The 21,685-nt window shown below is 61.8% G+C and overlaps 2 protein-coding genes across 2 annotated transcripts; both read right to left on the bottom strand.

Annotated features, from left to right (window-relative positions):
• Positions 1-2,103: 2,103 nt before the first annotated feature.
• Positions 2,104-9,628, bottom strand: Sbk2 (SH3 domain binding kinase family member 2). The gene is made up of 4 exons (XM_046431067.2): positions 9,538-9,628; positions 7,633-7,887; positions 5,293-5,495; positions 2,104-4,053 (listed from the first exon to the last, which is right to left on the bottom strand). The coding sequence occupies exons 2-4, from the start codon at positions 7,883-7,885 to the stop codon at positions 3,466-3,468; spliced, it is 1,044 nt and encodes a 347-aa protein (XP_046287023.1). The 5' UTR covers positions 7,886-7,887; positions 9,538-9,628; the 3' UTR covers positions 2,104-3,465.
• Positions 9,629-12,108: 2,480 nt separating this feature from the next.
• On the bottom strand, positions 12,109-17,005 carry Sbk3 (SH3 domain binding kinase family member 3). Its single transcript, XM_046431066.2, has 4 exons — positions 16,525-17,005; positions 15,931-16,081; positions 15,299-15,501; positions 12,109-13,045 (listed from the first exon to the last, which is right to left on the bottom strand). The coding sequence occupies exons 1-4, from the start codon at positions 16,567-16,569 to the stop codon at positions 12,233-12,235; spliced, it is 1,212 nt and encodes a 403-aa protein (XP_046287022.1). The 5' UTR covers positions 16,570-17,005; the 3' UTR covers positions 12,109-12,232.
• Positions 17,006-21,685: the final 4,680 nt, after the last annotated feature.

The following is a 21,685-nucleotide window of genomic DNA, read 5'->3' as shown; positions in this document are numbered from 1 at the left end:
CAGCCGGTGTCTCGTGATCGTTGATTTTGCCTTTTGTATGTAAAGAGTCTGGTGAGACGATGGATCGATGGATCGTGTGTGGGGACAGCTCCGAGCTGTCCCGTGAAGCCCAGTTTCCCTAATGGTTCTGGAGGGTGGGGGTGGGGAGGGCCAGGGAGGGCCAGGGAAGGAGGAAGGGACGCTCTCACAGTGATTTTGGTATAAGAGGCCCAGATTTGCATCTTGTATGTCACCCACGAGCTTATAGCTCGTCCTGCTTACAATCTTTGGGGACCACCCGTCACACACACATCAGGGACGCTGTGGGTCAGAGTGGGTCTGAAACCGGCTGGGGACCCCTTTCTTCCTGGCTTTTGCCAGGGAGACCACAGCAGTGACCCAGCTCTGCCCCTGTGACCAGGGATAGGAGTTGCACTCCGGCACCCCGAGACTCGTCTGTGTGACCTAACGGAGAGCACTGGGGGAGGCCTGCCATGCTCCTGGTGGAGCCCAGAGGTTTGCTGAGGGAGGGGACCCGCGGAGCCCGGTAGCAGGGTGGGCTGCCGCGCTGCCGCCGTCCCTCAGGCTTGCCCTTGGTCTTATTCTGGACAGCCTTGCTAAGATGCGTTGACACGCCATAAATTATGCCACTCTAAATGTGCCAGGCAGTCGTCTTGAGCAGACACGGGCTGGTGTGCGCGCCCCGGGGCGCCCGTGCATTTCCAGAGGGTGCCGGGCGTGGAGCTGTGGCCTCCTCCCGGTGCTGTGGCATTGCCAGACCCTTCTCCACCCTGTGAGCAGTGGTGTCCTCGCCTGCGCGTGCTGTCCCTGAGGCGGCCACTCCAGTGGGCCTGGAGGTGGTGCAGCCTTGCTCCTTGGCTGTCACCACAGTGCCCCAGCCTGTCCTCCCAGGGCGGGTGACACCTGACACACACGGCCATGCTCAGTCCCTCACTCTCACACACTCCCCTGTCCGCAGGGAGCGTGGTCGCACACACACTCAGCCCAGGCCCATGTGGGCCACCCTGTGCTCCTTGGTGGACCAGGGCAGTTAACAGCATAGAGCCCAGGGGACACCTGAGCTGTGGCAGGTGCCTGGCGGCTCAGGGTACCGGGGGCCCACCCATGAGGAAGGGTGTGTCCAAGGGACCCTTTGGCTTGGTCAGGGGACAAGTCAGCAACAGGCCACCCCCGCTGCTGAGGTGGTGTTAAGCATTGGGCATGACTTAATCAGTGTGGCCCCTGGCTGGGCCCTCTGGGCGTCTGTCCCCCCCTGCTGCTGCGCAGGTCCAGGCTGTCATTATCACCCTCCAGTTAATCCTCAGCTGCCACCTCCAATTAGCACAGGCAGGCACAGGCCCACTCTGCCCCTGCCCCTCTACTCCTGTCACCTGGCCACTTCCAGCTTTAGGGGACACATTCTTGGCCTGAGTGCTTGGGCTATTTCAGACCCACATGAGGTGGCAGGAGGTCTCAACGCCACCCTCCACATCGTGAAGCTCCCAATCGTCAGGCCAGGGGCTCCTGTCCCCACTTCTCTGGCTTGAACTTGGATTCAAAAGGTCTTGGAACCATTTCACGTGGGCATGCACGCTCTGCCACCCCCACCAGGCAACACCTCGGGGCCACAGCAGGGACACTGGGGGTGTGCGGGGGCCGGGAGCTGGTGACATGCGATCCAGCCTGAGTTGTAGCCTTGCCTTCCTCTGGGCCCACGGCCAAGCAGGGCACGGAGAGGAAGAGAGAGTGTTTGCAAACAAGACGGCTGCCAGGAAGGGGACGGGGTGGCGGGGCAGACGCCAGGAGAGAGGGGCCAGGTGGCAGCTGGCCGTGGCGCCTGCCTGACCTTTCCTACCCAGCTATGCACACAAGCACACTCGTGCGCACACACACACATGGTCCAAGGTCTCAGATCCGATGTCCACACACGCGGAGCTGCAAACCCGTGCTCTCCTTCTCCTCGACACACGTAGCCCATGCTCAGACACAGAGCATGCACCAAGCTCTCGCCCACATGTGCAAGGCGTAGTCACACTCCCACTCTCTCTCTCACACTGTGTGTGCACACCTTCAGGAGAGAATCTCTGAGGACCGTGTTCTTCATTTCAACACTCTGACACAAACTTTGATTTGTAAAGGGAAAGGATTCTTAGAAATAAGCAGCTCGTGGGAAAAGGCATAGTCAAACTTTGTTGGTGGGAGTGAAAATGGGTACAGCCCTCCGGAAAGCACTCTGGGCTCCTCAGAACGCGAGGACTGAAAACACCTTAGGACCCAGCTACCCCGCGCCTTGGTGTTTTTTTCCAAAGGATCCCAAACCAGCACATGGCAGGGCACAGTCCCATCAGTGTTGCACAGTGTGATCCACAGTAGGCATGGCGCAGGGCCAGCCCGGGTGCCCGTCAGCAGATGATGGATCCAGAGAATGTGGTCCATGCCCGCAGAGGAGTTGTACTCAGTCATAAAGATGGATGAGGTCACGGCATTGCTGGTAGGTGGACAGAACTGGAGGACGTCTGCTGAGTGATATGAGCCAGACTCCGAACGGCTGTCGCCTGTTTTCCCTTCCGTGTGGACGCTAGAGCCAAGCTAGGGAGAGCGGTGTCCGTGAAGACAGAGGGGAGACCAGTGGGGTGGGGAAGAGGGCCGAGGGCAGGCGGGAGGGGTGGGAGAGCGGGGAGCGGTGGAATGAGGCGGGCCAAATGTGCTGTGTGCGTGTGCGAACGCACCACGTGATGTCCACCTTTGAGTGTGCCTGTCCGGGACCACCTAAGAAAGCAGCAGCTCACCCTGTGCCCCGTGCTCTACCGTCCACCGCAGGGCCAGCTGGGCTGGGGCCTCGTCCCCAGGCACTCCACCTCTCCCTCTCCACAGCACCTGCTGGTGTGTGCGTGTGTGTGTGTGTGTACACACACGCACACACACACTCTCCTGAGCTCACAGACCCACAGTGTCAGGGGACTTGAACACCAGGTGGACTCTATTTGCAGAGAGCAGCTGGGGCCAGAGGGGCAGAGAGTGACTCCCCAGCAACATGGAGAGAAGGGGAGCCCTGCAGGAGAGGGCAGGCCAGGGGCAGTGTGAGGCACTTGGAAGGGAGGCAGGGCCCGGCCAGGCGTGGCTCTGAGCACGTGGTCCTTCAGGAGCTCCCTTTGGGACCTCATTCAGTAGCCATGGTAAGTAAAGCATCTGGATTAAAGAGGACACGGGTCACAGGAAAAGTAAAGGATCACAAAGTGGGGGGGAGGGGGGCCGCAGGGGAGGGCGGCGGCCATGTGCTGGGGCGAGGGAAGGCCTAGAGAGGAGGCGGCACCTCCCAGAGCATCCAGGGAAGGTGCAGTTGAGGAAGGACACGTGGGGACACGGAGGGGCGGGGACTGCACAGAGCAGCAACGGGGCACATGAGAGGGACAAAATGGGCAGACACCAAAGCCGCTTGGCACAGCCAAGCACTCCTGGAAGTGGGCGCTGCCCTGCGAGCCCTGCTCACTGCCCATCCTCTGCCCCCTTTCCCAGCTCCTCAGCCTCCCTCTCGGGCTGTTTCCACGGTCGCCCCAGGTAGCCCTTGATGGAGCCCACCGGGCTCCTCCTTCGGGGGTGAGGGTCCAGCAGCCCCCACAGGAGTGCATCTGCCGCAGGCGCCAGGCCGAACCAGGGCTGCGGTCGGTCCTGGGGCTGGCCTGAGGCCTGCCAGATGAGAAAGTCCTCGTAGAAGGGGTCGGCCTCCACCAGGGGCTGGTCCCAGGGGAAGTAGCCGGTGAGGAGGCAGAAGACCAGGACCCCCAGAGACCAGGCATCCAGGGCAGGCTGGATGGGCAGGCCCTCGGGGAGAGGCGGCGGGGCGCAGAGCTCGGGCGCTGTGTAGGGGATGGGTGGCCCGGCTAGGCGGAGCAGGGTCCCGCGGGGCCGTGTGTGGCCAAAGTCGGCCAGCTTGACGCGACGGCAGGCTGGGTCGCACACCAGCACGTTCTCCGGCTTGAGGTCCCGGTACACCAGGCCGCGGGAGTGGATGTGCTCCAGGGCCGAGGCCAGCTGGGCCGCACAGCGCTGGGCCGCGGGCTGAGGGAGGCCCACCTGCAGGGAGAAGATGATGGGTCCACTGCCCTCTGGAGCCGCTGAGGGGTGGAGACCTGAGGCTTGTGTGCAGCACGGAGCAGGCCCAGGCAGCACTGAGAGCCAGCAAGGGCTGCAGGTGGGATGGCCAGGAGGGCGCTGTGAGCAGGAGGCCTGGTGTGAGCTGGTGTGAGCTGGTGTGAGCAGGAGGCCTGGTGTGAGCTGGTGTGAGCTGGGGAGGCCTGGTGTGAGCTGGTGTGAGCAGGAGGCCTGGTGTGACCTGGTGTGAGCAGGAGGCCTGGTGTGAGCTGGTGTGAGCTGGGGAGGCCTGGTGTGAGCTGGTGTGAGCAGGAGGCCTGGTGTGAGCTGGTGTGAGCTCGGGAGGCCTGGTGTGAGCTGGTGTGAGCAGGAGGCCTGGTGTGACCTGGTGTGACCTGGTGTGAGCTGCAGAGGCCTGGTGTGACCTGGTGTGGCCTGGTGTGAGCTGCAGAGGCCTGGTGTGATCTGGTGTGGCCTGGTGTGACCTGGTGAGGCCTGGTGTGGCCTGGTGTGGCCTGGTGTGACCTGGCGTGAGCTGGAGAGGCCTAGTGTGGCCTGGTGAGGCCTGGTGTGGCCTGGTGTGACCTGGTGTGAGCTGGTGTGGCCTCGTGAGGCCTAGTGTGGCCTGGTGTGACCTGGTGTGGCCTGGTGTGGCCTGGTGTGAGCTGGAGAGGCCTGATGTGGCCTGGTGTGACCTGGTGTGAGCTGGAGAGGCCTAGTGTGGCCTGGTGTGGCCTGGTGTGAGCTGGTGTGGCCTGGTGTGAGCTGGAGAGGCCTAGTGTGGCCTGGTGTGGCCTGGTGTGACCTGGTGTGAGCTGGAGAGGCCTAGTGTGACCTGGTGTGGCCTGGTGTGACCTGGTGTGGCCTGGTGTGGCCTGGTGTGAGCTGGAGAGGCCTGTGGCGCCCTGAGTCTTGGCTGAACTTCTGAGGCCTGTGTGGCTTCCTGTGTCCCACTGGGGCACTTACCCTAGACGGGTCTAAGTGGCAGCTGGGAAGCCTGGCAGCCACAGTGGGCAACAGCGACCGTGTGAGGCCTGTGGAGTGCAGTTCTGTGAAGACACGGAGGCCTAACAACCCAGAAATCCTGTTGGCATGTGCAGGGCTGCTGGGGGCCGGGTAAGGTGCAGGGAGGCTCCGGGCAGGGAATGTGATTTCTGGGATCCAGGGTATTCCTGTGAGGCCTGGGGGCCCTGGAAGGCATGCTCAGGGCCGCCTACCCACCTTGGGCTGGATGAAGGTGATGAGGTCCCCGTGCAGAACGGGCTCCGTCAGGAAGCTGTAGGAGTGGGCTGACTCGATGCCGATGCCATAGGCAGCCACAATGGCTGGGTGGGCGCCCAGGGACAGGCCCACACAGAACTCATACAGGAAGCCACGGAGGGACGTGGAGGGCTTCGGGAGCTGCTTCAGTGCCAAGGGCGTGCCTGAGGACAACAGGGGTGGATGTGGGGGCAGCAGGAGGCTGAGGTCACTCAGGCAAGCTGTCCTGCCCTGCAGTCATCATTGCTGGCCACAGCCTGGATTCTTTCCCGTATGTCCTTGCCCCCATTCCTCTCTCCATATCCAGCACCCCCTAACCACGTGGCTACAGATGCCAGCAGAAATGACAGCACTGGCCGAGTGTCCACACTGCCCTCTCTGTCCTAGAGCAGATGGACGCTGGCCCAGAGTCTCGGGGGCCCGCATCGGCTCCCCGTGGCACTACATGCATATGTGAGGCTATCGGGCCAGTGAGGGGCAGCGGGGGAAAGGTGACCACCACCGGTAGAGAACCAGTTAAGGACTCATGGATCCTGTCCTGCATGGACACTTCCAGTCCCTGCGCTCCCCAAGGGCAGAAAGTTCTGGCCTCTTTGCTGTTCTGGCCCTGCTGCCAGGTCCCCATCTTGCTGGCCGTGGGCTGTGTGATGGGTGGTCACCTCCTGGGACAAGCACCACCACTCCCCATGCACGCCCCAGCTGGTCCTGGGGATTCGGGTCAGGAGCACACGCCACCCTCTGTGCCAATGGCCTCTGCCTACCTGAGCTCCGTCCCCACACTTGCAGGGTCACCTGGCTCAGCTGGGAGTCAGGGGCCTCAAGGCCTGCCTTCAGTGAAACCCAGTGGACAGCCCCAGGCGCAGCGTCTGTTCCCCTGTAGTTCATGCTTTTAAAAGCACCCAGGGTGGCTGCCTCTGTCTGCCGCCCTCTTACGGGCTGGACGAGTCCCCTGCCCATTCGAGCGTTTGCACCATGTGCCTGTATCTGGTGGTCATTAGGGTGAGTCCAGACCCAACATGACCAGTGTCGTGTAACGGAGAGTGAAGACGCACGCACAGAGGCGGGACCTGTGAGGACACGGGAGAGCCATCTGCAAGCCAAAGAAAGACACCAGTCCTGGCGACCCCTCGGTCTCAGGCTTTCAGCCTCCAAAAGCCAAGGGAATAACCCTCCACGGCCAGAGAGCTTTGCAGCAGAGTCCCCAGCACATGCACTCTGCCGTCACACGGTGACCTGCACACTCACCTGCTCTGCCGGGCTCACTGGGAGCTTCCTGAAGCAGGGACAAGTTCAGATGCATCTCGGAGACCTCAGGACCCCCAGCTCGGGCCGGAGCCCCAGGCGGGCTCCAGAGGTGTACCCTGAACTGAGATGGACTCTGAGGCTCAGCCCAGGGCCCCTGTTTTGTGGGAGGGGCAGAGGTTCTGTATGCTTGGCAGGAGAGCACAGGGCAGGGGACCCGTGGTCCCTGTCCCCAGTGTGTGGTGGCTGCACTAAGTGCCTGGGCTCTGCAGCATCCCAGTCTTCTCTACGCCAGCCTGTGAGCAACTCACGATGGTGGGGACTGTCCTAGTCACCAGTGTCCCCAGCGACAAGAGCAGTGGCTATACGGTGATCCCTCTCAACTGCAGTTCCCTTCCCAAAGATTCAGCTGATTGTGTTCAACTTTATTCCAAATATACCAAGCGGATGACCCAGAGGTCAACAAATCGAGGGTGTGGGGGATGGCTCCAGGGCCTGTACGCGCAGCACTGGGCCATCCCCAGGACCACAAAACAAGTAAATGAAACTTCAAGGGTTTTAGATCGTCCACTGAGTCCCCACGGCACATCATCTGCAGGTGCACACCGCGTACTCCCCCATCCACCCGACACTTGGTGGCCATCTCGGGCATCAGATAGACTAACATGGCTGCCGCTGTGTTCGAGTAACACTATTTATTGACGAGTGTGATGCCGACAGTCAGAGAATGCCCCGACAACTGCTGCCAGTTACTACTGGTCACCTGACTGTGCCGACATGATAAACCACCCGATCACAGTCTGCATGCACAGGAAAGAGCATCGCATGCACGGGCGCAGGTGCCTCAGGGTTCTGGGCATCCACTGGGGCCAGGAGGGGGGCGTTGCCTGAGGTCAGAGGGCAGCACACATTCCTCTTTCCAAAGGAGCTCCTGGGATGCCCACATTGGACCAGGCGGAGGGAGACCTAACTCGGTCACCCAACTCCGCAGCCGAGGTGGCTCCCCTGCCCGTCCCCATGATGCTGTCCCGTCCCTATGATCCTGACCCATCCCCATACCTTTCTGACGATGGGTGACCAGTAAGACGCGACCAAAACGGCCCTGGCCCAGGGGACGCACCTCCTGGTAGAGCTGGTCCACCTCAGCATGGACCAGGGTCTGGGCGCTCAGTGCCATCATGTCCTCTAGGGCCAGGGTGGCCTGCCGGCCCTGCTGGAGTTCCTCTGGGGTGAGGCCCCCGAGGCCTTCCTCAGTCCCATCTTCTGCAGCCCCAGCCTCCACTGGCCCCGCTACAGGCTGCTCGCCTGGCATTTCTGCAACAAGAGACACAGAGAGACCAAGCTGTAGCCGCCATGAGGGCCAGTGGAGAGGCTGCGCCCAAACACCCGGGTCTGAGGGAGGAGGCTGGGCCTGGACCCCGGGTCTGAGGGAGGAGGCTGGGCCTGGACCCCGGGTCTGAGGGAGGAAGCTGGGGGATGGACCCTAGATCTGAGGGGGGAGGCTGGGCCTGGACCCCGGGTCTGAGGGAGGGGGCTGGGCCTGGACCCCGGGTCTGAGGGAGGAGGCTGGGCCTGGACCCCGGGTCTGGGGGAGGAGGCTGGGCCTGGACCCCGGGTCTGGGGGAGGGGGCTGGGCCTGGACCCCGGGTCTGGGGGAGGGGGCTGGGCCTGGACCCCTGGGTCTGAGGGAGGAGGCTGGGCCTGGACCCCTGGGTCTGAGGGAGGAGGCTGGGCCTGGACCCTGGGTCTGGGGGAGGAGGCTGGGGCTGGACCCTGGGTCTGAGGGAGGAGGCTGGGCCTGGACCCTGGGTCTGGGGGAGGAGGCTGGGCCTGGACCCTGGGTCTGAGGGAGGGGGCTGGGCCTGGACCCCTGGGTCTGAGGGAGGAGGCTGGGCCTGGACCCCTGGGTCTGAGGGAGGAGGCTGGGCCTGGACCCCGGGTCTGGGGGAGGAGGCTGGGCCTGGACCCTGGGTCTGAGGGAGGGGGCTGGGCCTGGACCCCTGGGTCTGAGGGGAAAAGCTGGGCCTGGACCCTAGGGGTCTTGACTGGAGGGTTACTGTCACTTCCCAGTGTGGACGGTGTCCATCCTTATGAAAGGACTGCAGAGAGGAGTTGCTGCTGCAAGGTGAGGTCAAGTGACAGGTCACAAATGTCCTCTGCCCCCACACCCTCCCTGCCACCCTATGGCCTGAGGGTGAAAGATGAACCAGATAACTTGAGAGGCCCCCACCTAGTTTCCAAAGCAAACAGACTTGGGCCCTGGGGGTGGATGAGCAGCCTCAGCCTCCTAAGAGCAAACAGGTGGTTTGAGCCCCCAGAGGCAGAATGGGTGGGGCTCACAGAGGGCCTGGGAGCCAGCCTGCAGGACAGTGGATCCCCTTGCCCTGCACAGCTGCAGACCAGCTCCTAGAGCCCACCTCGCTCCTCAGACCCACGGTGGGCCCAGCCCCCTCCCTCAGGCCCACGGTGGGCCCAGCCCCCTCCCCCAGACCCAGGGTCCAGGCCCAGCCCCCTCCCCCAGACCCAGGGGTCCAGGCCCAGCCTCCTCCCTCAGACCCAGGGGTCCAGGCCCAGCCTCCTCCCTCAGACCCAGGGTCCAGGCCCAGCCTCCCCCCTCAGACCCAGGGTCCAGGCCCAGCCTCCTCCCTCAGACCCGGGGTCCAGGCCCAGCCTCCTCCCTAGGCCCAGGGTCCAGGCCCAGCCCCCTCCCTCAGACCCAGGGTCCAGGGTGCAGGGTCCAGGCCCAGCCCACTCCTCTTCTGGGACCTTATACAAGTCACACACATAGTGACCCTCAAATCTAGCCTCCAGCTCTCATTCGCTCTGCAGCCTCAAGGTGCAGCCTGTGCTCTGCTGAGGGCCACAGGACTTTGGCCACAGACTCCCTTCCTGTTCAGGTGCTGCCCCCCTAGGCCATTTAACCTTGCCTCCCCCTGACCTGGGTTCAGAGCCCATGGACCTCACCTTCTCCGAGGTTTGCCAGACCCTTCCGTAGCCTGCAGTGGTGAGTGCCAGTGCTTAGAGCCCATGCCAGCAGCTGCCTGCACAGGGAGCAGGATCCGCCCCCAACCTGGGGGTCGCAAGGCCCCACCCCCAGCCCCGCCCCTTCTGCACCCATTGGGCCAGAGCGACATCGTGCGTTGAATCCCAGAACTGGCTGTGGTCAGACAAAAGTCAGACCCATGGGGCTCAGTGGGTTCCTCTGACCCAAGTTTCCAGGCCCCATCTACCTCCCTAAACTCAGGAGTCCAGGCCCAGCCTCCTCCCTCAGACCCCAGTGTCCAGGCCCAGCCTCCTCCCTCAGACCCAGGGGTCCAGGCCCAGCCTCCTCCCTCAGACCCCAGTGTCCAGGCCCAGCCTCCTCCCTCAGACCCGGGGTCCATCCCCCAGCCTCCTCCCTCAGACCCAGGGTCCAGGCCCAGCCTCCTCCCTCAGACCCAGGGTCCAGGCCCAGCCTCCTCCCTCAGGCCCAGGGTCCAGGCCCAGCCTCCTCCCTCAGGCCCAGGGTCCAGGCCCAGCCTCCTCCCTCAGGCCCGGGGTCCGGGCCCAGCCTCCTCCCTCAGGCCCGGGGTCCGGGCCCAGCCTCCTCCCTCAGGCCCGGGGTCCGGGCCCAGCCTCCTCCCTCAGGCCCGGGGTCCGGGCCCAGCCTCCTCCCTCAGGCCCGGGGTCCGGGCCCAGCCTCCTCCCTCAGGCCCGGGGTCCGGGCCCAGCCTCCTCCCTCAGGCCCGGGGTCCGGGCCCAGCCTCCTCCCTCAGGCCCGGGGTCCGGGCCCAGCCTCCTCCCTCAGGCCCGGGGTCCGGGCCCAGCCTCCTCCCTCAGGCCCGGGGTCCGGGCCCAGCCTCCTCCCTCAGGCCCGGGGTCCGGGCCCAGCCTCCTCCCTCAGGCCCGGGGTCCGGGCCCAGCCTCCTCCCTCAGGCCCGGGGTCCGGGCCCAGCCTCCTCCCTCAGGCCCGGGGTCCGGGCCCAGCCTCCTCCCTCAGGCCCGGGGTCCGGGCCCAGCCTCCTCCCTCAGGCCCGGGGTCCGGGCCCAGCCTCCTCCCTCAGGCCCGGGGTCCGGGCCCAGCCTCCTCCCTCAGGCCCGGGGTCCGGGCCCAGCCTCCTCCCTCAGATGCGGCAGAACCGACCCCAGCCCCAGTTCCTCAGCCCAGGGACCCAGTTATTCTTTGAGGATGAAATCTTTTAAATCTGACCCCACATGACACACCACCCCAGCTGTGACCTCCCACCCTCTATTGACAGGCCAGACACACGTGTTCTGAGGTCGGGGTCCCGCTTGGGGAAAGGATGAGACAACAGGATTCCAGAACGATGCAGTGAGACATGACCTCAGCGCCAGGGGGAGCAGGTGGCAGAGCCACTGGGAGGGCAGGTCCCTCCGGCCTCTGGGACAGCTGCTCCCTTCTCTTGGGGATATGGCCTTGGGATAATGGGAGTTACTTTATTTTTTTAAGTTTATTTATTAGTTGTAGATGGACGCAGTACCTTTATTTTATTTAGTTATTTTCATGTGGTGCTGAGGAGCGAACCCAGGCCTCCAAGGCACCTGCTAGGAGAGCGCTCTACCACGGAGCCGCAGCCCAGCCCTGCTTTATTTTTTTAATGAGCATTTTATTTTGCTGTAGTTCTAGATTCATGGAACAGTGGCAAAATCTGCAGTGCCTGTGTGCCCGTCACCCAGCCAGCTCTCCCAACGTCCCTTAACGCTCCACAGGATCCTTTCACCAGGGCTGCCACCAGGGGCTTTTTCCTGTCCCAGGGTCCTGTTCAGTGGACTCACTTTTGCATCCAGAGAGCGTGAGTTCCTGTGCAGGGCCAGTGTCAGGCCCCTGACCCTCTGCGGGGACAGGATGGGCCTGGCTGGTGCTGCAGGCAGAGCTGTCCTCCTAGGGAGGCGCTGTGGGGGAGAAGGGGAGCCTGGCTCGTGGAATGGACGGGTCTCTGGAAGACAGCTGGACAATACTAGCCTTGGTGCTCCGTGCTCTATGGGAGGAGAATCCGGAAGGATCTGAAAATGGAAGATCAAGTCCACCCTGGACAGTGTAAGATGGGAGGCAAAGAAAAGACAGACACAGATGGCTCTGTCACCAAGTCCAGAGAAGCCCGGGGTGGGGTGCTGTGGACCCGGAGCAGGAGGGGGCAGGGGCGGCGAGGGGGAGGGGGAGAGGGAGTAGATTAGGTCCAGAATGGATGAGCGACTTCCACCACCTCACTCAGAGCCAGAGGAAGGGGAGAGGTGGAAGCCAGAGACGTCAGGTCGGATCCTCCAAGTTCAGATTTGGTACCATGGACACTGGGTGACACCTATAGTCTTCAGAGAGGAGTGGTCCCACAAGAACCCATGACAAGCTTTCAACATGTCCCCAGAGTACAGAAACATATCTATAGAGCAGACAGGACGTCCTCGGAGAAGACACACCTAGGACAAAGGAAGGGTCCTTGTGGGAGGACAGAGCTGGGACTCCTGGGCCTGAGAGAGGATGCTGGGGTCCAGATCCTGGGCCTGAGGGAGGAGGCTGGGCCTGGACCCCGGGCCTGAGGGAGGAGGCTGGCCTGGACCCTGGTCCTCCGTTCGGGTGGGGACTGGCCTGGACCCTGGTCCTCCGTTCGGGTGGGGACTGGCCTGGACCCTGGTCCCCCATTGGGATGGGGACTGGCCTTCACTAGGGGAAGGTGCAATGTGTTTCTCTTCTGTCCTCCCCCGAGCAGCTGTCTTGCCTTCCAGGTGGCCATGGGCACAGGGGGGGGCCTTTGGCCCAGGTTGGGCCACCTGCCTCAGTCGCCTGGTCGGGGAGCTCCCCATCTGTCCCCATGCCTCTGCCGACTCTGCCTCCCTCCTCCTCCTGGTCTGTGCACTCCTCCAGGCTTGACCCTCCCTCCTCCCCTTCTGCCACCTCCTCAGAGGACAGCCTCCCCAGGTCTCTGGGTCCCTCTGCATCCCCCTCCAACCCCCAGCCATCGCCCAGGACGTCCAGAACAGCCAGCGGGGGGCTCCTGGTATCGGGGTCCAGGTCCAGAAGGCCCTGGAGCAAGGTCAGAGCTGGGGGTGCAAACTGGTCCCAAGGTGCTGGTGGCCGAGGGGGCTGGGGCCTGGTGGTCATCCAGCCGGCAAAGGCTTCAAACTCAGGGTCAGGAGCCAGTGCCACATCCCAGGGGAAACAAGCAGTGGCAGCACAGAAGAGAAGCACCCCCAGGGCCCACGAGTCCACAGATGGCCGCAGGGGCAGGGTGTCGGGTGGCAGCAGGAGGCACAGTTCAGGAGGCGCAGTGGGTAGGGGCACTGGTGGGGCCGGGGTTGGGCTGCCCTCTGGCCGGGTCAGACCCAGGTCGCCTAGGGCCACGCGGCTGCAGAGAGGATCGAAGACCAGCACGTTGTCCGGCTTGACGTCTGCGTGCACCAGCCCACGGCCGTGGAGGAAGTCCAGGGCCCCAGCCAGCTGGGCCACCACCCGCTTCACCATCAGCTCCGGGAGGCCCTGTGGCCAGGCAGAGGAGGAGAGTCAGGCTGCCTGGGTCCTTCTTCCTCCACCTCAAAATGGTTCTGGACTGTTCTGAAGGGGTGGGGAATCCTGGGACCACAGCCACCTCAGTGTCCCCACAACATCCCCCAAGGTCCTGCCATCCTCCAGCACACCCTTATCCGGACTTGGCCTCCACCAGCCCCCGGACATTTTCCCCACTAGAGCCCCAATTCTAACCAGAAGCCCTTTCCTTTAGCTTCCTTTGAAAATCCTCCTAACACTCAAACCCACTCTGAGGATTTCTTAAGTCTCCTCTGACTACCCAGTTCTTCCCCAGGGGGAACCCGAAACTCCTACCTACCCCTGATCTTAGTTCAATGCTAATCTCCACCCTATCTCCAACCCAGATCCTATTCTTACCCTCCAGATTGCTTCAATTGATTGGTTAATCTTTGCTCCCAGATAGGCAGAGGCAAGTCAGCAAAGCCAGCCACCTATCCATGAAACCATCCCTCCACCCAACAGTGTTGAACAATGTGTCCATTCCACATCCAGCCAATGATCCAATAGTTCAATTATTTAATATCCAATACCACCCATTCATCCTTGCTTCCTTTCATCCATCCATCCATTCATCCGTCCATCATCCAGCCAGCCAACCAGTCACTCAGCCATCTATCAAAGCATCCATCCATGCATCCACCCATCTGTCTACCCACCCATCCATCCATCCATCCATCCACCCACCCATCCATACATACATCCACCTACCCATCCACCCATCTGTCCACCCATCCATCCATCCATCCATCCATCCATCCATCCACCCACCCATCCATCTGTACATCCACCTACCCATCCATTCCATCCATCCGCCCACCCATCCATCCTTTCATCCATCCATCATCCATCCAGCCAACCAGCCACTCAGCCATCTATCAAAGCATCCATCCATGCATCCACCCATCTGTCCACCCACCCATCCATGCATCCATCCATCCACCCACCCATCCATCCTTTCATCCATCCATCATCCATCCAGCCAACCAGCCACTCAGCCATCTATCAATGCATCCATCCCTGCATCCATCCATGCATCCATCCATCCACCCACCCATCCATCCTTTCATCCATCCATCATCCATCCAGCCAACCAGCCACTCAGCCATCTATCAATGCATCCATCCCTGCATCCATCCATGCATCCATCCATCCACCCACCCATCCATCCTTTCATCCATCCATCATCCATCCAGCCAACCAGCCACTCAGCCATCTATCAATGCATCCATCCCTGCATCCATCCATGCATCCATCCATCCACCCACCCATCCATCCTTTCATCCATCCATCATCCATCCAGCCAACCAGCCACTCAGCCATCTATCAATGCATCCATCCCTGCATCCATCCATGCATCCATCTGTCCACCCACCCATCCATCCTTCCATCCATCCATCATCCAGCCAGCCAACCAGCCCCTCAGCCATCTATCAATGCATCCATCCATGCATCCATCCATGCATCCATCCACCCATCTGTCCACCCACCCGTCCATCCATCCATCCACCCACCCATCCATCTTTCCATCCATCAATCTGTCTATTCATCCATATTTGCATCCTTGTTACTTCTGTCCACCATTCCACCCATCCATCCATCCACCCATCCACCATTCCTTCCCTCAAGAGTGTGTACATCCAACACCTATCCTCCATCTCTTTCTCCCCCCACCTTCCTTTCATTTATCTCTCAAATCCAAGGTCCTAGAAATATCCCTGCCCTCTAGTCCTCAAACTCAGGAGGGCAGTCCTGACCTGGTCTCATTCTAGAGGCCCCATTACAACCCACACCCAACTCCATCATGGACACATCTTGAGCCGCCTCTGCCTGCCGGGGCCACCCCACCATGCCCACCCTTCCTTCTCTCCGTGCCCAGTCTGCAGCCAGCCCTACCTTGACTGCCTCACCCCCACATAATCCCAGCGCCGACTAGGATCCCCAGGCTGTCTCTGTCCCAGCCCTTCAGCAGTCCCAGGGCATCCTCAGCCCCCACCCAGCTCCTGCCCCTCCACACAGGGCTGGGATGGCTGGAAGGATCCGCCTTGGGGTTGGGCATGGAACTTGCATGGAGAGTTAGAAATGGGGAGGTGGTTTGACTCAGGGTGGACCTGGCTTGAGCACTGACCTGGGATCAGCACTGGAGACAGAGGAGGGGCTGGGGGCGGGCTGGGGCGTGGGACAAACAGCCCCCGTCGCCTGCCTCACCTTTTCCTGCAGCATCCTGCTGAGATCCCCGCAGGGAGCGTACTCCTGGGCGAAGGCGAAAAACCGAGGCGTCTGCAGGGGCCCGCCCAGGGTCTGCAGCAGGCCGGGGTGGGAGGACACGCAGCGCCCCACGCAGAACTCCCTCAGGAAAGTGGCTCTCAGGACGGAGTCCCGACGGAGGAGCTTGAGAGCCACCGCAGGTCCTGCCAGGGAGACAGGGCCCGAGGGGCGCTCAGGGCACTGGTCCTGGGGAGGGACCTGGGCAGGACCCGCAGCCTCTCCGAGCCCCAGACTTTCTCCACCTGTGAAGCGTGATGGAGAGGCCTTCCCGAGGACCCTTCCTGCTCGGCCTTGGCCTGCTGTGTGGGGCTTCATGGCCTCACCCTCTCTGAGAGTGGCCTCTGTTTTCTCTTGCATAAAGGGACATGGCAGTGGCTTGATTGCCAATCAAGTGCACTCCTGCCTTGCTGTGGGACCTTGAGTTGGCCACTTGGCCTCGCTGGGCCACCTCCTTCTCAGAAGACCACAGAACTCTGAACTTTCTGAGACCCCCTCAGCCCCACCTGAATGCTGGCTTCCCGAGGCTGGAATCATGGGGGAGTGTGGAGCCTGCCCTCGGTGGCTGGACTCACCCCCTTGCCGAGACTGGGCAAGCAGCACCCGGCCGTAGGAGCCGGAGCCCAGCTTTCGGATGAGGCGATACTGGACACGCAGGCTTCTCACTGGGGTCACCCTAGTAGCGGTCAGCTCCACCAGCCGCTGGAGAGCTGCAGCCGTGTCCTCCTGCCAGAGAGGGGCAGGGTTGGGGGGTGAGTTGGGGTCCCAGGAGAACAGCCCAGCAGGGAGCTGGAGGCCCAGCCCAGGACTGCACTTGGGGACAGGGGACCGGGGTCACTGTCCCCAGAGAGGAGGGTGAGTCACAATGACTCACCCAGACTCAGGCCACCTGTTTTTGTGTCCTGGTGGGTTACGGGTCATTGTCTCAAGGCCCTGCCTGTCCCCATCTGTGGGAGGCAGCAGGAGCCCCCAGCCCCACCTGGGGCTGTGCCCTCGGTCCGCAGGACCCCACGTGCACCTTCTCTCTGCCTGACTGCCTGTGTGACCCCGCTGTCCCTCAGGCCCTTCCTCTGGGTCTGCTTGGGTCTGGGTTACTCTCCCTCCCTCGGGGTGGCGGTCTCTCTTGTGATTTTCTGTCCCTCTGTCACCTCCTGTCTCTCCCATCTCACCTCTGGGTCCCCATCCACGGGGGTCTCAGGGGCCCTGAGCTCCATCTCGGGGCCGCCTGGTGATGGCTGACCTGGGCAGACAGACACCCCTGTCTGCACTCCCCAGAGGGCGACCAGCACCTGGTGCCCGCCCCTGGGTCCTCGCCGGCCCCCCGTGTGCCTGAGGTCTCCTGGCGGCTCCCTCTTCCTGTCACCCTCGCGTGGTCCAGTCTCTTTCCTTGGCTCCCTCCCAGCCTCCACTCCTCGGGTCCCCTGGCAGTCTCTCCTTCCCGTGAACAGCCCTCCCTCCCTCTCCCCTCCTCTCTCTGTCACTCTCGGGGTCCCTCGGCTCCCCCTGACACTCCGGGGTCTCTGGAGTCGCCTCCCTCACTGCCTCTGCCCCAGCCCTCTGCCTTCGTCCACACTCTGCCCTGTTGGCCACCAGGTCTCCTGCTGCGCCCACTCTGCCCTCGGCTCCCTCCTCTGCCCTCTCGGGAGACTCTGCCTCTCTCTCCTCCTCTCTTTGTTCAGATTCTCAGAGAGCCTTTGTCCCTCCCTTTCTCTAGGCAGAGGTGTGTGTGACAGCACAGAGACAGAGACATCCTGTCCCCCACACCCCTCCCTCACCCCCCTGACCCGCTGCCCCCTCCCTCCCCCTTCCAAACTTAGACCAGCTTGGACTCTGGGCGCTGGTCCCAGGACAGAGGGGACAAAACATATTGTGAACCCCCAAGGGCCAGGCCTGAGGGCAGAGGACAAGGGAGGGAGAGGCCCATTCACAGCCTTTGCTTGGGCCAGAGGCCAAGAGGCCGGAACTCAGTGCTTTCCAGTTTCTACTAGGTGCAGGGAGTCCTGGTGGTCAGATCACAGGAGACCCCAACCAAAGCTCTGCTCTGTGATGCCTAGAGTCCAGGCCCCGGCCTCCTCCCTCAGACCCAAGATCTAGACTCATAGCCTCCTCCCTCAGACCCAGGGTCCAGGCCCAGCCTCCTCCCTCATACTCAGGGGTCCAGCCCCAGCCTCCTCCCCCAGACCAAGGGGTCCAGGCCCAGCCTCCTCCCTCAGACCCAGGGTCCAGGCCCAGCCTCCTCCCTCAGACCCAGGATCCAGGCCCAGCCTCCTCCCTCAGACCCAGGGTCCATCCCCCAGCCTCCTCCCTCAGACCCAGGGGTCCAGGCCCAGCCCCCTCCCCCAGACCCAGGGTCCAGGCCCAGCCTCCTCCCCCAGACCCAGGGTCCAGGCCCAGCCTCCTCCCCCAGACCCAGGGGTCCAGGCCCAGCCTCCTCCCCCAGACCCAGGGGTCCAGGCCCAGCCTCCTCCCTCAGACCCAGGGTCCAGGCCCAGCCTCCTCCCTCAGACCCAGGGGTCCAGGCCCAGCCTCCTCCCTCAGACCCAGGGTCCAGGCCCAGCCTCCTCCCTCAGACCCAGGGGTCCAGGCCCAGCCTCCTCCCCCAGACCCAGGGGTCCAGGCCCAGCCCCCTCGCTCAGACCCAGGGTCCAGGCCCAGCCTCCTCCCTCAGACTCAGGGGTCCAGCCCCAGCCTCCTCCCTCAGACCCAGGGTCCAGGCCCAGCCTCCTCCCTCAGACCCAGGGTCCAGGCCCAGCCTCCTCCCTCAGACCCAGGGGTCCAGGCCCAGCCTCCTCCCTCAGACCCAGGGTCCAGGCCCAGCCTCCTCCCTCAGACCCAGGGTCCAGGCCCAGCCTCCTCCCTCAGACCCAGGGTCCATCCCCCAGTCTCCTCCCTCAGACCCAGGGTCCAGGCCCAGCCTCCTCCCTCAGACCCAGGGTCCAGGCCCAGCCTCCTCCCTCAGACCCAGGGTCCATCCCCCAGTCTCCTCCCTCAGACCCAGGGGTCCGGGCCCAGCCTCCTCCCTCAGACCCAGGCGTCCGGGCCCAGCCTCCTCCCTCAGACCCAGGGTCCATCCCCCAGCCTCCTCCCTCAGACCCAGGCGTCCGGGCCCAGCCTCCTCCCTCAGACCCAGGGTCCTGACCAGCTCCTCTCTGGGCTGGGAGATGCACTGGGGAGAGAGGTCCTCTCGTGTCCTGAAGCTTTGCCTCACCCTGGCCCTGTTTAGAAGGGTGTGTCCTGGACCCTCCCAGCCCCCAGAGTGCCCGGATTTATTCCCAGTTTATGGAGTAGGAAACTGAGGTTCCGAGTGGCAGATTGCCTTACACTGGTCAGCTCCAGCCAGACCTGGGCCCGCCTGTGTGACTCACCTCCCTAACGCTCTGCTCGGGTTTCTGCTACTACTACAGCCTGCTATTAATAAGACCAGCCGTGTGGCCCGAGGCTCTGGAAGGAGCCCCGGAAACCTGGCTGTGGCCATGGCCCCAGGGAGCCCGGCGGGCCTGGTGGGCTGAGGAAGACCACCTTTGCTCTCTGACAGGAAGTGGTGCCCTTGGGAAGCAGTTGGAATGCGGCCACCAAGAGCCCCGGCTGCCGACCCGGCTTCACGTGTGTTGCGGTTCTGCCACAGCCACTTGGTGTCCTTTTCCTGGGGGGACACAGATTGCATTAAAGCAAACAACATGTGGAAATCTGGGTGAAAAGAACTCACCGCTTGAGATCTGTTTTAAAACACTACAGCAAGTGCACACCTATCATCCCAGGGCTCCAGAGGATGAGGCAGGAGGATGGCAAGTTAGAGGCTAGCCTCAGCTACTGAGCCAGGCCCTAAGCCACTTGGCAAGACCTTGTCAATTAAAAAGGGCTGATGATGTTGCTCAGTGGTAAGTGCTCCTGGGTTCACTCCCTGGTAAAAACAAACAAACAAACAGACAAATAAATCCTGTAGCAGATTATTTAAGCCCCCCTCCCAGTGGTGGTGGTGGGGGGGAGACAGGGCATGCTGCTGGAGGGGGTCTCGTGTGACTCCTTTCTTTTCTATTTTTGCTTATACTTAGAATTTTCCTTCATAAGAAGCTAAAAGTAAAAAAAAAATAAAAAATAAATAAATAAGAAGCTAAAAGTTATAAAATAAACTACAAATGTCAGGAGAAATGGTGCCCAGGCACCAGGTGCACATAGATTATGGTGATCGCACCTCAGCACCGGACAGCAGGTCTGTAGAATCAGCCAGCAGCTGGTCAGGTGGATTTCTCCCAGTTTGCCCCCAAAGACCTTGACCTGGGTGAGTTACTCGGAAGCCATGTCCTACGGCTTTCAGGGAGTTTTTGTGGTATTTGCTTTTCCCTGAGCTTGTGTGGCTGCTGAAAAGTGCAGAACAATAGGGTGGTGACTGACGCTCTTGATAACAGGCCGAGGTCCTGCTCCCTTTTTCTTACTCATCCAAGACTTGGCGGAGTCCCCCCAGTAAGACTCCAGGGGGCCCTGGAGAAGCAGTCACTGGCCACAAAGATGCAGCCAGCAAGGGGCAGAGCCGGAACAGGAGGCTTGGAGTCTCCTGGCTGCTCTCGTCCCTGCCTGGACAGCATCTGAGGACAGACTCCAGGTCCCCACGCAGGGTTTGTGTCGGCTGCCCTGGAGCTGGGGCTACTGGGCTCCCGGGGCAGCTGCCGTGCTAGAGCCGAAAGGTCAGTCTGCAGAGCTGCCACCTGGGCCCCGGGGAGGAGTGGGAGAGGGACACTTGGGCCTCCAGCCCTCCCCCAGAGGCTCACTGATGATCCAGGGAGCTTTGCACCTCCCCATTTAGCAACCCACTCCACCACTCCAAGGGGTCACCCCGAGTGACCTCAGCACGCAGGTGTGGCTGGGGGAGGTTCCAGGCCTGGCCCCAGGGCACACCCCTTTTTAAATCTGGCCTCTGGGTGTCGGGCCTCCCCCCTCCAGTCAGGCGACCCACAGCTCCCAAGGGCTCCCTGCCACCCTCCCCTGACTTTGTCTCCTCCTGGCTGAGTGAGCATGCCCACTGCCTCCCGCCTCAGCTTGCTCTCCGTGGCACCCGGCCCTCGCGCTCCCACCAGAGCTGGACTGTTAGAGAAACCCTGGATAGCTATGATGCACCACGCCTCGAATAAAATACCCGATGCGATCATGTTGGAGACTGTATATGCTGCACACATTGTATGTGAAACTCAGTAAACCAAGGTATGTGTTTTATGGATGATACCGACTATTTATCATATACCACTTTTTTCAATCAAATTTAATGAATAAAACATACTGAAAGAGCCCACAAAAATTAGTTTAGGGCTGGGGGTGCAGCTCAGTGGAAGAGCACTTGCCTAGCATGCACAAGGCCCTGGTTGCCATCCCACCACCACCACAATAATAATAGTAATAACAACAACAATAATAACAAATCATGATGATGATGATGATTCACCCTCAAAGACTGCACTGTTGACAACTTAACCCCCCAGCCTCCCTCCCATCTCATCCTTGGGTCAAAAGAGACAGAAAAGAAACCGTAACTGCACACTGATTTGCCTTGTCTGAAGCAGATGAGGCTGTGAACTAGCAAACAGACCTTGGCCTCCCACCCTCTCCCTGCTGCCCGCCCCCGCTCTGCAAGGAGAGCGCGGCCTCCGGTGCTCTTTCCTCTTCAGGGCGTTGCGATGTCCCTTTCGCTGAATGCAGATGGGAGAAAACACGGACCTCAGCCCCAGATAGGGATCATGATCGCTGGCCACTGTGTCTCCGCTGCGGGCCAGCCCCTGCTGGGGGGTCGTGGGGCTGCAGGGCCATCTGCAGGTCCACCCTCATCATCCCTGTGGCACAGGAACTCTTACTTCCTGAAGCCCAGACAGGCCACACCCAGTCCTTAAGGCCTCCAGCGCCAGCAGTGTGCACCCAGCCCCAACCTGGTTACGATTCCCCACCTAGAAAAATGTCTTGGACATGACCACCGCGAGGTGCCTCTCAGCATGTAACGAGCGCCAGGTTGGCCTCCCGATTAGGAAACAGGACTTTCCAAATGGAGCTGGACCCCTCTTGTACAGATCCTTGCCTTCCCTCCCAGACGGGACACCGGGCCAAGTTAAGTGCTTGCTATGATCTGGGTTTTTTTAAAAAAACTCTGAGTTACGTGGGTACTGGCCCATCACTGTGTCGCCTTGCTAGTTGTCAGATGCCACATAAATAGTGTCATGTGTGGGAGCTTCTTGGCTGCCTTTGGCTCCAACAGCTCAGCACATTGGTAAGGTTCCCTGTTCCCTCTGCGGAGCTGTTCAAGAGCCCAGAGCTGCCCTGCTGTCTTGGGGGCACCCCTTCTTCGGACGG

The sequence above is a fragment of the Marmota monax genome, unplaced genomic scaffold, assembly GCF_021218885.2.
Source record: "Marmota monax isolate L192 unplaced genomic scaffold, Marmota_monax_Labrador192_F-V1.1 WCK01_AAM20220418_F8-fsc00215, whole genome shotgun sequence".
Taxonomy (NCBI): Eukaryota; Metazoa; Chordata; class Mammalia; order Rodentia; family Sciuridae; genus Marmota; species Marmota monax.
Note: the sequence above shows the minus strand (reverse complement) of the source record. Positions and strands in the feature narration are given on the sequence as shown.

Coding starts and splice junctions, on each gene's coding strand:
- Sbk3 (XM_046431066.2), bottom strand. CDS start 16,569: ATGGAGCTCAGGGCCCCTGAGACCCCCGTGGATGGGGACCCAGAG. Junction 15,502..15,930: donor TGCCCAGTCTCGGCAAGGGG/GTGAGTCCAGCC, acceptor TCTCCCTGGCAG/GACCTGCGGTGGCTCTCAAG. Junction 13,046..15,298: donor GCAGGATGCTGCAGGAAAAG/GTGAGGCAGGCG, acceptor GCCTGGCCACAG/GGCCTCCCGGAGCTGATGGT.
- Sbk2 (XM_046431067.2), bottom strand. CDS start 7,885: ATGCCAGGCGAGCAGCCTGTAGCGGGGCCAGTGGAGGCTGGGGCTGCA. Junction 5,496..7,632: donor GGTCACCCATCGTCAGAAAG/GTATGGGGATGG, acceptor TGTTGTCCTCAG/GCACGCCCTTGGCACTGAAG. Junction 4,054..5,292: donor TCACCTTCATCCAGCCCAAG/GTGGGTAGGCGG, acceptor TTCTCCCTGCAG/GTGGGCCTCCCTCAGCCCGC.